This window comes from Crocodylus siamensis, chromosome 10, assembly GCF_052110815.1.
Source record: "Crocodylus siamensis isolate JL-2025a chromosome 10, ASM5211081v1, whole genome shotgun sequence".
Classification (NCBI taxonomy): Eukaryota; Metazoa; Chordata; order Crocodylia; family Crocodylidae; genus Crocodylus; species Crocodylus siamensis.
The window spans coordinates 72,492,257-72,506,303 of NC_143404.1; the positions used below are offsets into that span (position 1 = coordinate 72,492,257).

General features: G+C 53.3%; 1 protein-coding gene across 1 annotated transcript; it reads right to left on the reverse strand.

Annotated features, from left to right (window-relative positions):
• Window positions 1-216: 216 nt before the first annotated feature.
• On the reverse strand, window positions 217-12,231 carry LOC149856899 (protein TENP-like). The gene is made up of 16 exons (XM_090064104.1): window positions 12,168-12,231; window positions 10,658-10,798; window positions 9,765-9,864; window positions 8,435-8,539; window positions 7,985-8,131; window positions 7,043-7,100; window positions 6,418-6,478; window positions 5,335-5,426; window positions 4,974-5,150; window positions 4,097-4,138; window positions 3,571-3,741; window positions 3,316-3,383; window positions 2,948-2,993; window positions 2,360-2,423; window positions 1,340-1,419; window positions 217-509 (listed from the first exon to the last, which is right to left on the reverse strand). The coding sequence occupies exons 1-16, from the start codon at window positions 12,229-12,231 to the stop codon at window positions 441-443; spliced, it is 1,485 nt and encodes a 494-aa protein (XP_089920230.1). The 3' UTR covers window positions 217-440.
• Window positions 12,232-14,047: the final 1,816 nt, after the last annotated feature.

Below are 14,047 nucleotides of genomic sequence, written 5' to 3' on the forward strand. Positions count from 1 at the left end.
CCCGAGAGGCAACGAGCTACTTTCCTCTGCTTGAGCCGGCTGCACGTGCCCATGCTCCCGTGTAGGTGGGAGGTTTGCCCTGCTGTGTGCCGCCCGCGTCGGCACGCGTCAGTGCATTTCTGCACAGTTGTAAAGAAAACGCTACCAGAATCGGACTAGAAACGTGGCAAGAGAGGAAGTCTTTAATGAAAGGAGGAAATCTTGTTACAATCCGCGTGTCTGAGCCGGACAGGAGCAAGACTTTCCAGCACAATGTCGAATGCACCCTCAACGTAAGAGGCTATTCTTAGAAAAGCAAAGAAGTATCCTTAACATTTCGTGAAGGAAAGAAACATGGCTCACTATTTAATCCATCAAATCAGAGAGACCAAAGAGCAATTTCTCCGCAGATCTGAAGTGTTTGGGGGTAAAACAAGAGGAAAGGAGGTCCCAGCAAAGTTTCAGATGTCAGTGGCTTCCTGTCCATCTCCCTCGATGTACTCGAGGTTTACAGGGATCAGCACATAACCCTGCAGAAGGGAAAAACAAAGATTAAACAAGGCTCCTGGTTTTCTTGGTTTAGTTTAGGCTCACGGGGTGAGAGGGACCTCCGGCGGCGTCTGGTCCAACCCCTGCACAAATGCAGCAATGCTATTTTTAAACCACCCCTGTCCAGTGCCCGATGCGCATCCAGCCTCCTCTTCACCAGTCCCAGTGAAGGCGACTCTGTCGTGGGCTACCCTACAGCCTTGCTTTTCTAATCACAAGGAAGTTTTTCCTGAGATCTCATCTCAATCTGCTTTGCTGTCCTTTAAAACCAGTGCCTCATTGCAGAGAGTTTGCCACTCATGTTATTGCCTCTTGCACATCCATCCCTTACACTTGGATGTGGAGGGCAGAGCTACTTTATTTAAGGCAATAACACTTAGTTCTGGGGGTTAGCGAGCACGGAGGAGCCAGGGTTCATGCCTACTTCCAACCTCCGTTTTAGAGAAAGGAACAAAACCCCACACCAGGATTTCTCCGTGACGGAGAACTCATGCAGGGACTTTTGAGTCCAGATCCCAGCTTTTGCAGGCAACGACATCCCGAAATCCCTCGTGGCTTCTTCCGTGTGATCTGAAATTCTGCAAGGGTGCAAGGCATGGGAAATAGCCCCCCGTGCTTGCCTTCCCTTCTCATGCACGTGGGAAGTGCCCGCGCTGCTGGGAAAGGGAAACCAGCCGAGCAAAACTCGCTGCCCACAGTCATAGTTCCCAGTCACTCCCCGGCCATGAGTGCCTGAGACGTCCCTGGAGGGTGCATCTCCAGGGTGGCATCAAACTACCGAGGAAGCTACTTAAAAATCCCTGCTTCTCACCTTGTGGATGGCGATGCTGATATCGACATAGTTGAAAATGAGACTCAGGTGCGGCAGAGAGATCCCTTCATGCAACACCTCTGAAAAAGAGAGGGGGAGGAAATGAGTGGCTGCGTCTGGATAATGTAAAACTGCCTTCAGACTCGGCCTGTCAGTCTGCGGCCCTCCAGATCTTAATGGCACTCCGCTAATTCTCCTCCGCTGGCCTGCAAGTCCATCACCCGAACAGCTTGGAAATGGCTCCGGGGGACTCGGAGAGAAGCTAGCATTTGTTTTACGTGCACTAATTATTTCCACAGCGTCATCCAGCTGCAAAGTGCTGTAGCTGGGCACCCAACTGAGGGCCGGTTTCTAATTTCCTTGGCACTGTTGCAGGCCAGAGTCTTTCCGCTGCCCACGATGGATCTGTTTTTGGAATGACTCGGAGGAGGCTTTCGTTCGCAGCCCCTGCTGCAGGCCAGGGCTCATCTCGCGGACGCGCGTCCCTGGCTCTGCTGCTTCCAGCTGCGAGGAACCGCGCGGAAACCTGCTTCCTTCTCGCAGCTGGAGGTGGCCGTGCTCACCGGACCAGATACCCGGTTCAGACTGATGTAACTAGCCGATTACCACCGATGGGCCTGGCAGGGAAGGGTGCAGGTCGTGGCGGAGGATAGTCTGGCCTGGCAGCGCGTGCGATTCTGCAGGGAGATGCTGAGCCTTTTTCTCTTGGGAAGAAGCACACCAGTTTGGGTGGAAGGACCAAGCTTAGGGACATGAAGGTTTTGGAGGGTTGCATTCACCCTTCCTGGTGCCAAATGATGCAAACTACTTTGATAGGTAGAGGGCATGATACAGAGGCTTTTTCCAGGCCCAGGGGGAGGGGGCCAGGGTAGGCACCGCTCTTGTTTCTGCCCCAGGAGGGGCGCAAAGCTGCCATTAACATGGGCCGGCACCCAAACCGCGTGGCGAAGAACGGGGGTTGCTGCCAGACCATCGCGGTCAGAACCTCCTGGGTATAAACAGCGACCCCGGCATCCTTACCGTTCATATGGGCCAAGATTTCTTTCCGAATTACATCGCCAAATAATTCCTTCAGCCGGTCACCCTGCCAAAGGAGAATAAGCTCAGTGACTGTGGGACGGATCGACACCATAAGAAAGGGAGAAACCAGCCACAAAGAGGGAACAAATCCATGGTCACTTGGGTTTTGGACTCTGCTAATCCCATATCTCTCTCGCTGATCCCGGGGGCTGCTTCGGCCCGATAAGGGCACCGTTAGTACCAGAAGTAAATACAGTAGTGCATTAACAAACCCAACTCAGGCTAAGTTGCCCCCCTCCAGATCAGAGACGCCCGAAGTCCGAGGCGCTGCTTAGACTATCAGCCAGCATCCCTTGACTTCTGCAGGGGAAACTAATGTGGGTGTTCCCCGCCCGGAGAAAAAGAGAGGGCACGAGACCAAGGTTGCAATTTAGATCAAACACCTCATCTGCCACAGACCGGGCTTTTAAGCAAACTCTTCGGTGGACACGAAGCAAGTTTCCCTTCCTGCCCCAGAGAAGGGAGCGCAGGGAAACCAGTGCTGTGCCCCTTCCTGAGTACAGAGAAGGGAGGTAATCAGGTACTTACCACAACAGCGCCCACTGTAGAAGAGGCCACGGAGAGCGCGAAATCACTGCAGAAAGGAAACCCACTTGAGATCGTGCCCTGTCCCTTTGGGGGAAAATTCACCAACTTCTAGCTGAGAGCTCTCCTAAGAAAATGTATCTGGAGCTGGCTGTTTTCACCGATGACTAAAGGTGCCCCCCCCCCCCCCCGATTCAAATGGGGTAGGCATTTGCATGGATGCCCACCCAATGCACCAAGATCCCAATAAATTTTTCCTCATTGAAATGGAGGAATCTTAGGGAAGACTTTCCCTAGACCCCTTGCCGCTGCTGCTGGGGAGCCCCCCCCTTCCACACCCAGCAAGGAAAAGACATCGGTGGGCTCATTACCCTTCCACTTCAAGAGAGAGTATCATCTTCACATTGTCAGCGGCAACCTGCAGTCTCGTGGTCATCTCCTGCGGTTGGAGAAGAAGGCAGTCAGCCTCCAAAGCGGTCCCATCGCGCGGTGCGTGCATGCTTTGCATGTGCCGCTCTGCCTGACGGCCAACGGCACGGTGCACAGCCGGCCCCGGCGGCCCGTGGGTGCAGGACACGAGACAGGCGAGCGACCATGCCGAGCATATGTTGCAGGGCTCTGCTTACCACATCCAGGCTCAGAAGGACCTGGAAGCCCGGGTTTTGGACCCCGATCTTGATGGTGGGAGAGAGCACCGCGACCGCCTCGCCTTCCTTCAGGACCACTGTGGGTGGCTTGGGGAACACCACTGCTAGCACCAGAGCCAAGGGCTTCGGGTACTGGCTGCTGACCTGATCCTGTGCAGAGCAGACACGACCAAGTCAACACTTTTCGTGGCTTTGAGGGGTCCTCAGCATTGGTGGCCCTGGCAGCTTTCTTAGCTTGGGGGTGGATAAGGGAGGTTGCAGGTGCCCCACTCCATGGGGCTTGGTGCATGGTTGCTGCTTCTAGCTCTGCCCTTCATCCCTGCCCAGCTGGGTCCAACCACCTCCCAAGAGCAGGGAAGTCACCCTGGGGCAAGGGTCAGCCTGCCTCGTCAATGCCTCCCATCCCTGAACTCGGGACTCGGTGCTCCAAGAGAAAGGAAGGTGAACTGCAGACACGTTGCTAACCCCTGAGGCTCAGGACAAGGGAGCAGTGAGCATCACGCACCTTAGCGCCCTGCTGTGCTAGGCTGGCGGTCGTTAGCTCGCTCTGCAAAAATGAGAATAAACCTGGTTATGGGATGGGCAGTGACGACTTCGGTGGCTCCCGTGCGGCTCCAGCTCTGCTGAGCTCAGGGCTGGGCAGACACGAAGTGAAAAGGCATTTCTGCCCTCGCTGGGCATGTCCCAAATGAAGCGGCTTTGATGTTGCCGAGGAAGATGCTTGGCTTGCGTTTGGGTTGGTGATTTGGCTGATGGGACTAGGCACAACTCATTGCCCGCTCCTGGCTTTCAGTTGGTGACTTCCAGGAGATGCTCCAATGGAGGGCAACAAAAATTGCTGGGGCACATAAACTAGGCTGATTGAGTCTGGAGAGGAGAAGACCGAGGGGGATTGAATAGCAGCCTTCAGCTCCCTGCCGGGGGGCTGCAAAGAGGATGAAGCTGGGCTGGTCTCAGTGGGGCAGATGACAGGACAAGGAGCAATGGGCTCAAGCTGCAGCAAGGGAAGCTGAGGTTGGGTATTAGGAAAAACTTTCTCATGAGGAGGGTGGTGAAGCACTGGGACAGGTTACCGAAAAAGGTGGGGGACTCTCCATCCTTGGAGGTGTTTAAGACCTGGCTGGACCAAGCCTTGACTGGGATGATGTCATTGTGGCTCGTCCTGCTTTGAGCAGGGGGTTGGACTGGATGTGACCTCCTGAGCTCCCTTCAACCCTCATTTTCTAGGATCCTGTGATTTCTGTGATTCTCGGCCGGCAGTACCCCTTGTGCGAGAGAGCAGCTGTCTTGTGAATGGTTGGTGGTGGAGTCAGGGGGAAAAACGAACCAGCCGTGCCCCCAAATGCACCCTCCCTCCTCCAGCCCAAAGTGGCTCTGCTCACCTGGATGGTCAGGTTGAAGGCTCTGGCCAGTTGTAGGGCTAGGAATAAATTGTTGTAAAATTCCTGGGACAGGCCAATGGTGACGTGGGAGGAGCTGTCGTCCACCTGCTCCGGCAGAGTGAAGGGGGCCTGGCTGTGAGGAATGGGGATCTCCTGCCCTCCGAAGAAGAACGTGGTCTGGAAGAAATGCAAGAGGAGGGTGAACCAGACCCCACTTCAGAGGAGGCCGATCCTGCCCTCGGGGACTGCAGAAAGGTCCCCTTCGTCCCTCCGGCATTTAGGCTTGGAGGTGGTAGAGCCTCCAGGAAAGATGAAAGTCCATGCCTTGGGATGTGAGGACCAGGAGGAACCCAGAACCTACCTGCAAGGGCAGGTTGATCCATTTGCTGGCAAACACAGGAGCGCTGAGCGGGACATACTGGATCTGGCCTTCTGCGAGGAGTGGCAGCTTGTCTGCAACCAGCCAGCGCGCCCAGGGGAACATGAGCAAAAAAACACACCGCAATAAAGCAGTTATGGGTAAAGAAGACATGGAGCCATCTCCTGATTCCAGACAGTTTATGGCCCCCTACTTGTCCTAAACGGATGGGAGTGGGCGAGGACTTGGGGAAGTGCTTCCTTAGCCTCACCCTTCTTTTGTATCTGTACTACTGGCCTGGAGCAGGTCGGGGCCCTGTTGCAATGATTTAGGCTTAGTCTGATCCTTTGGTAAAGAGCAGGGGCAGGGCCCGAACCTTTTGTCAGGGAAGCCCCAACCCAGGTTGGAGTCATCCCCATTAGACCAGGCTGCCAGGACGTGGGATGTGAGGAGTAGAAAACGGGGAGGGATGGTCTCCCTTCCCATCCCCACCCTCTGTAACAGAGAGAGCCCGTGCATGCGGGGGTGCCCGAGGGCAGGGTACTTTGACTGCCCCCTCAGCAGATGTCTGCACCATTCCTTCCAGTCCTGCTGAGAACGGCTGTGGCCTCGGCTCCTTCCCGCTGGAGCTCGCACCCTCACCCTGCTCTTGCCAGACCCAGGAGCTCCCCCGGACTGACGGCAAACTACGCTCACCCAAGAGCTCGTGCTTCTGCATCTCCTGCAAGGCAAGGGCCTGCAGGATTTTCTGCCTGAAGCTTGAACCCACGCCAGGGTTTACATCTCCATGGCACAAATGCAATGCTGTGCATGCACCCTGAGCTTGCTGTGACTGAGCCCGTTCGCGGACCAGAGCCTGCACTGTCCGCAGCAGGGTAGTGGGCCAGCTCTGGAGCTAGACGCTCGACAGCGACCCCGGCAGGGTGCCGTGCCTTGGCCATCTGAATACTTGCGCTACCGGGGCTCAATGGGTTTTAGCTAGCACTTGCAGAGCTGGCCTGAGCTGTCTCTGCTCGGTGCTGCCTGGCTCCAGACAGCTCCTCTGGGCTCTTGACCCGCGGCAGATTGGAGCCGGCTGGAGCTCACCTGTCGCATGGGCTATCTTGCTGTTCTGCCTCAGGACAATGGTGCTGATTTGCAAACAAGCCTGTGGAGAAAGGTACAAAGCCAAGTGAAGGGGCCTGTGGGAGCCTGGAGGCTGCCTCCCACCGTGAGCCCAGTGCTGGGGCGGGGTGGTTCACTTCCAAATATTTCTCCTCCGGACGGAATCGGGGTCCTGTTCTGCTTGAGGAGAATAGGAGGCCTCTTGCAGCACCTGTTTCACATTTACAAGGTGCATTTCCTAAGCCAGGAGTGCAGCAAGATCCCGAATGGCTTGACTGCTCTAAAGCTTTCCCAGCTGTTGTCACTTTGCTGCAAGAGGCTTCTGCACCAGAGCCAGGTCCCATGACCCAGACTGAACGTGCATGGGACTGGGCTGCTGCAGAGCCGGTCCTGTGCTCCCCGGTCAGATCTGGGGTAAGCTGGACCAGAAAGCTAGGCATGGTGACTGGACATGCTGCTTTTTATTTACTTATTTATTTTTACAGATGAGAGAGTTATTTTCAAGCATCGTCGGTGTATCGGCTTTGACAAGCACCAAGTCCACTGATGCCGTTTCATCAACCTGCCCACGGTGCCAAAGGAGCAGGATGAGGTTTTCAAGGCTTACCTTCTCAGCTAACGCTGTGTGGACATGAGCTTTCAGCTCCTTCAACATCGACTGCAGGCTGGATGGGAAGAAAGAGCGGCCTGAGCAAAGGAGCACGAGGATCTTCTGCAGTCTGACTCTGCATGGCGTGAGGTGTTGCTCACAACTACCCTCCGTGCCAGTGCGGGCCAATCTTTTCAGCAGGCGTGCTACAGATTAGCTCCCCGAGTGCCACTCCGATCCCCTTCCCCTGCCCAACCTGCTGCTCTGCTTTCTGCTCCCTGTCCGATCTTCTGCCACCACGCGCCCTGTCTCCTCCCCGTCTGCCGCAAGCCACGCACAGCGGCTGCCCATGGCCCCGTGGCATGGGCCCCGGTCTATGCTATGTCAAATCTAATTGCGTGTTAAAAATCCTTATGAAGATAGACTATTCATTGAACTCCATCTTAACGATGCTACGGTAGTCAAGGGTTGGTAAGGGCTGTCTGGTGGGAATGCCTTCTCCAGCCTGGTTCGCGTGGCTTGCGAGCCGGGCCTCCTTGCAGCAGAGGTATTCCACACCAGTAATATTTGCCTGGGAATATTGTTCTGACTCATTGGCTTTGGCCAATGCTTTGTTTAGAGGCTGGTTTTCTCTGGCTGGTTTTCTCCTGCGGTTTATTGTTACCAGTCTTCTACTGTGCCCATGGTTTTGCTCTTGCTCCCTAAGTGCAAAACGATGCTTTTTGAAGCAAATAACGAGTGACTGATAGCAACCTCCTTCTTGCAGGGAGATGATCGAAGTTTGTGCAAACCTTTGTGAAACCAGGGGCAGTTCAGAGACATTTTCACTGCTACCCTCCAGGTGTCCTTGTGTTCCCAGAGGAAAGGCAGGGAGCTGGATCACTCGATGCTTTTGCTCGTCTCAGGGTCTGCCCCTTCCTGCTGTTATGCCCGGAGCGACAGAGGCTCTGTGGCACTCACCTGCCTTTTTTCGAACCGAGGGTGATGCCTCCCACGACGGTTTTGCAGGCGCTAATGCTCAGTTCAATGTTCTTCTCAGAGGTCAGCCTTGCACGGATTTCAGCTCTGATGGATACCTTTACTGTCATCTCCATCATAGCATCCATGCTGCACAAGCAAGAGAGAGACGGAGAGACTGAACCAGTGCAGCCTCAGGTCTTACCCTGCCCCGGTACAAGTCAATGGCAACCCCTTTCTCCCCCCCTCCCCAAGGCTGCCCCCCTGCAAGAGGGGGCAGATGGAGCCTTTGCTCTTACACCTGCTTTACACCCCACTGACACCACTTGTATGACTTATACTGGTGTAAGGAAGAGCATGGTCTGCTATCACCTCCCTGAGCTACTACAAGAGGTGAGAAACAAGTGACAAGCCGGTCCCTGCGATCCCGGCCGGCCAGGCTCCCACACTCACAGCTGGCCCCAGAGGCCGAGGTCCAGGTCCGTGGTCATTTGCAGGCCAGCGCCAGGCTGCAGCGATGTGGAAAGATTGAGCAGGTTGACGCTCTTAATATGTATCCTGTGGGAATAGGAATGGAGGTATCAGTGGGGCAGCGCAGGGGCGTGCTCGACTCTGCCTCACCCTTATAGGGTATTGTATCCAGAACATTTACAAGGCAAAACAGCTCCCTGAAAGATAGGATCAAGACATCGTCTCTGAAATACCTTCTCCTGCCCCCTCTGCACAAGAAGATCTAGGTTTGAGAGCCAGTTCGAGGCCAGGGCTAGGAGACCTGCATCTGTAGGAACCTAGGGTGCGTCTACACATGCACTTTAATGCACATTAGCCTATTTTAATGTGCATTAAAGCATCACATAAAAAGTGCTTTTTACATAATGCGCATTGAAGTAGGATAATGTGCATTAAGCATCACTTAAAATGCATGCACTTCAGTTAATGTGCATTAAGCCAAGCTAATGTGCATTTTCCTAGTACCTCACAATGGAGGTACTAGCTTTAATATGCATTATCTAGCATGCATTAATTGAACGTGTGGACATGCTGCTAGTGGGCATGGTGTTGTGGGCCTGAAACTTGGCTCAGTTTCTGCTTCTTAGTTTTTTCCTTTACCTGGAAAGCTTAAATCAGAAATGGGACAATCTGCAAACCATGGCATGGGGCTCCCCCAACTATCTGTATGGTAAACCTAAAGCATGCTTACTTTCTGTCTGGGAAGGCTTTGCTTTCCTGACCATGTGGCTGGACTGCGTGACTCTTTGGTTAGGACTCGTGGTCGAGATGATATCTTTTATTAGACCAACTAGATTTTTGAAAAAACCCCCAAACATCCCTTGCAAAATATCTAGTTGGTCTAATAAAAGTTATCACCTCTACTGTGAGTCCTGATTGCTTTTTCCTCTAGACCAATATGGCTACAACCTGGATACCTGACTCTGGTTGTGATGCAGGACCTTTCCCCTCTCTCAGCTGCTTTTCACTGAGTTTGCGGGGAAGGCAGAGTAACCTGGGGGACATACAGTCATTGCCAAAGCCTTAGACCCCAGCGTGGGGACGCTTGAGGGACCTGTTGACACTGAGCTGTCACGCTGTTGCCTCCAAGAGCATAGCAGAAACTGAACTGGGAACATTTGACAAAACCTTTTAAAATAGGCTGTCCCTCGGCAGCCTCTGCCAGGCACCCTGAGCTGTGCCGGTTGTGACGGCCGGAGCGTGCCAGCTAAACACCAGGATGAGCTGCCAATACTGTGCTGAGACCTGGAACGAGGTCCAGTCTTGGACTCACCCTGTGAGCTTTTGGGGAACCGTGGAGAGGTCTGGGATGGAGATGGCTGCTAGCACCTTCTTTAATGGTATCTCGTTTTCAGCTTTGGCCACTTGGGAAACTGTAGGAAAAGGGGAGAATGTTGTTAGGACCTCCTGGATTTATGGTCAATGTAGGAACTGGGTTCTGTTCACTTGGCTTTGGTGTCGGCCGAATAACCAGGACCCATGCCCACATTTCCTTGTTTGTTAAGCATAAGAGCAAGAGCTGAGTTTGTGAACAAACAGGCTAGGTTCAAAACTTTGTCCCGGCTAAGGCTGAGCTGAAGTGTTTAACGCTCCTGCCAGGCAGAAAAGACCTAGGGGATTAATATCTTGTGTGGGCAAGAGTGATGTGTGGGTGGGTTTAGGCCAATAGGTACAGGGAAAGTATAACAAAGCATGCTTGCTTGCACTGTAGGTGGATCAAATAAAGGTAATAAAAGGCAAGGGTGTAAAGAGGGTAGTTGGACGTGCCCTCAAGACTGCTCAAGTGACCTGCTAGGAGCTGCCTGATCAATACTCTGAGGATAGGACACCCGCTGAGCAGAGAAACTAACTCGGTGCTCATTCGTGCATTACTTTCTCGCTTAATAAACGTGCTTTGTAGAACGGCAGTCTTCCCTCTCCTTGTATGTCCCAGCCCTGATCACGCCTTATCCACAACTGCTGGGGTAGCATTGAGGGCACTCCTCTCCTTTCCTGTGCCTCGTTTGCTCCATCTGTAGAATGGGGAGATGGGTGATGAGCCGCCCTGTGGCCCAGGCGGTGTTGGAGCTGTTTGGAAGGTGTCTGGTTGTTGGAAGGAGAGGCTGCGGACAGGCCGGGGCGTTCTCCGCTGGTGCTGGGTGTCGATGCAAACCGGTGTCCACTCACCATAGTCTAGAGCTGCCTGGTTGATTCTTGCTCCGCAATCTGCTGAGCTGGCAATGCATGCAGAAAAGAGCATGCTCAAGAAGAGGCCCAGAGCGCAGATCCTCACCATGGCTGCTCCTGGGACGGGGACGCCGCGGCACCCTGGGGACACAGGGATGGGGTTAGCTTGGCGGTGTGGGGGTGACCATGGCTTGGACTCTGGGGGCTCGTGGTGAGGGTGGAAGGCAGAGGCTGGGAGTGGACTGGGCACATGACTGGTCAGTTGACTGCATCTTTTTTTGACCAGTCAAAGATTACAGCAATTTTACAAATAAAATAAAATGGTGCATGTATGTGTGTCTATACATGTAGTTTTATTGACAGAAATAGGATTTGTATTGATTTTTGACACATTTCTTAATCAAAATTTTGGGCTTTTCTCTGTATTATTTGGCCCTATCGGTGATATTTTACAATTTTTCATTGATATTTGACTGGTCAATTAACCAAATTTTATTTGACCGGTCAAATACCTAACCCTAGGGGTTGGGTTTTTTTTTTTTACAAGAAGTGAATTGCTGAAATGTGCCTGCATACATCCAAACAGTTCAGGCGGTTTGGACATTTCCATTGCTGGGACCACAAGTTAGGGGCTTAGATGCCTTAGAGCTAAGGCATGCAACTGTCACCGAAAAACTCCAGGGGCAAAGAAACAGGGAGCTGACTGTGAAAAGCTGCCCCAACCTAAATCTAAGCAGCTTTTGCAGCAATAGGGAGGTGGAATGATGGCCTCGCCCCATCTCATTGGCCAGAGCCTGTTGTGCCATTTAGAAATAATTGAGAGAGTACAAATTTAAGGAGAAAATGAAGGCATTGGCAAAGTTAAAGTTCAACAGCTGGCAATGCATTCTGGGTGTAGCTGCAAGCTCAGGGACGGTAGAAATATCTTGGAGTGATTGATGGTTTTGTGCAAAGCTGAAGAACGAGCTCCCCAGCTTTCAGTTGCCGTGAAGCGCGTGCCGGCATCAACGCCTTGCACGGGGCGATCCAGCCCCGACAGCCGCGTCAGCCCTTCCGAAAGGGAGCCGAGTAAGCGCCGTGCGTGGCCTCTCTGGCCACCGGGAAGGAAGGCGGCAGGAGGAGACCTCCTGCATCACTTACCTGAGTCCGGGGTTGGTAGGTGATGGGAGTTGCTGGGCTCTTCCTCCGTCCCCTGCTGTGGGTGGTGAGAGCAAGGGACTCGTGCTGGCTTTATATAGGCTGATGGAGGCAGACCTTGGCAAGGAAGGATGGAAAGCAGGAGGGCACTAGGAGTGTGAACACTTTGTTTTCCATCCATTTTATTGTTTTCCAGGACATTTGATTATGTTGGCCTTTGATTTAGCCACCTAGGTAAACCAGCGAGCAATGGGGGTCAGGGCAGGTTGCCTTTCTTTGTGATCTGAAGGTGCTCAGGGGTCACCGGACGTTGGGTGCCAAGAAGTCAAGCATTGTTAGAAAGCAAACATAAGTTTCTATGCTACAAAGCTACCACGTCTTCTCAACACTTTGCAGGTGGTCACTGGGTGGTCTCCAAACCGGGCAGAGCTGGACATGTCGGTACCATTGCTGGGAGGCTTAGGCCAGCCAGGGTTCGAGTGCCAAGCACAGGGTCTTGGGAGCAAAGTGATGTTAACCTACTTCAGGGATGCATGGCCAGTTCACTGCTGAGCCAGAGCTTTATCTAAAACCTCTGCAGTCAAGAAGGGGGTTTCTACTGGCTTTAACTCCTTTTGTATCAGTCCCCAAATCAGGTGTTAAGGGGCATTGGATGAAATTTTGCAAACGCCCCACATAGTACAGTCCCTGCTGTTCTCCGCCCCCATCCCCGACAAAGCAAGTGAAGGGCAGACGCTGAAATAACCGCGGGGAGTTCTCACCACAGCCATTCCCTCAGTGGATGATGCATACAATGCCGGATGCCGGCTACCCCCTTTATTGCCACGTTCCTGGAAGGACAGAAAGCATTCGCCTTTCTTCCACCGTTTGTAGAGACACGTGGCAGAGGAGGTGTAGCCTGTCCCTCCGTCTCCAGAGCCGTGAGTGTGAGCCTTGCTCTGGGCGCTCAGTGCAAGCTGCCCCAGCAGGGAGCACCCGGGCCTGTGGAGTAGGTGGCAATGTGGTGCTCGAGGGAGGTAGTTAACGGTGTTAGTCTGAAGTCAAGCAGAAGACAGGGTAGATTTGCACCAAGTGTGCCTACATGAGCAATTCATGGTATTTGGCTCTACTGCATAGTAAACTAATTTACTGCACAGTAAGTGCCTGCACATGCAGACGGTGACACTTTACTTTACTTCTCAGCAGATTAGTCTACTGTGCAGTAAAGCATCTTGTGTAGACGCCCTCCACCTGAGAGAGACAATGAGGTTTCATCAGCTGCAAGCTTACTCACGTCTGATGAAGTAAGCCTTTGCTTAGAAGGGCTTATGCTATACATCTCTGATTTAGTTAGTCTGTAAGGTGCAAGTTTACCCTGCCCTCTTCAGCGTCATATTGTTGGCTATAAACACTGGTGCAGGCTGCAAGGCTTGGGTGGGCTTTGGCACGTCTGACCTTCTCCCATGTGCCACATCCGCCCCAGCTGGCAGCCAGGAGGCCATCGAGAAGCCAGGCACGTTGGGGCTGGTGTGATTTATGGGAGCTGAGGACCTGGCTCTTTTCCCTTCCCCCTGCCGGGCCCGGCCCACCCTGCTCCCTCACTCTTTGCAGAGCATAAGGTGCTTGTTCAATTCTCCCTCGCTCTTGCATCTGCTGCAGGCTTTCCCTTCCTAGGGTGGGTTTCTAGGCTTGAGCAGTTTTCTGGCAAGGGTCAACCTGCCCATTCGGGTCTGAATCCCTTGGGAGTAGGATATCCTGTTCGGTGTTTGTTTTACACCTGCTGCATTGGGAGGCAGCCATCGTCCTGTGCACAGCTGTGGCCGGGAGAGCGACTGGGCTCCAGCTGCAGGTGCATCTCGGCACCCTTGGCTCTGACTGCCTCCTCCCTCGGCAGGGTGAAGAAACGCCCAAAGGAGAGACGTAGGCTCTGCCACGTTGCATCGTTCCACGTCTGGCATCCGAATGGCAGCGCGAGCCAGAAACTTCAGCTTGATGCATTTCCGAAGACTAAGAAAGGACTGAATGTGGATTGTTAGCATGCGCGCACAGAGCCAGGGTAGGGGCGATTAATCAGTCAGGAAAAATCAAATATACCCCTCCCTCCCCCAAAGCTGCCACTTGACGAAGATGAAGGTGCCTGAAGGCCCATGGAAACATCTGCAGGGAGAGAGAAGTTTCGCCATTCAAAACTCTGGAGCATTTTAGCTCTGACCAGGCCTTATAAGTTGAGCTAACAAAGAAGCATTTTATTACAGGACAGCGAGCTGAGCACAC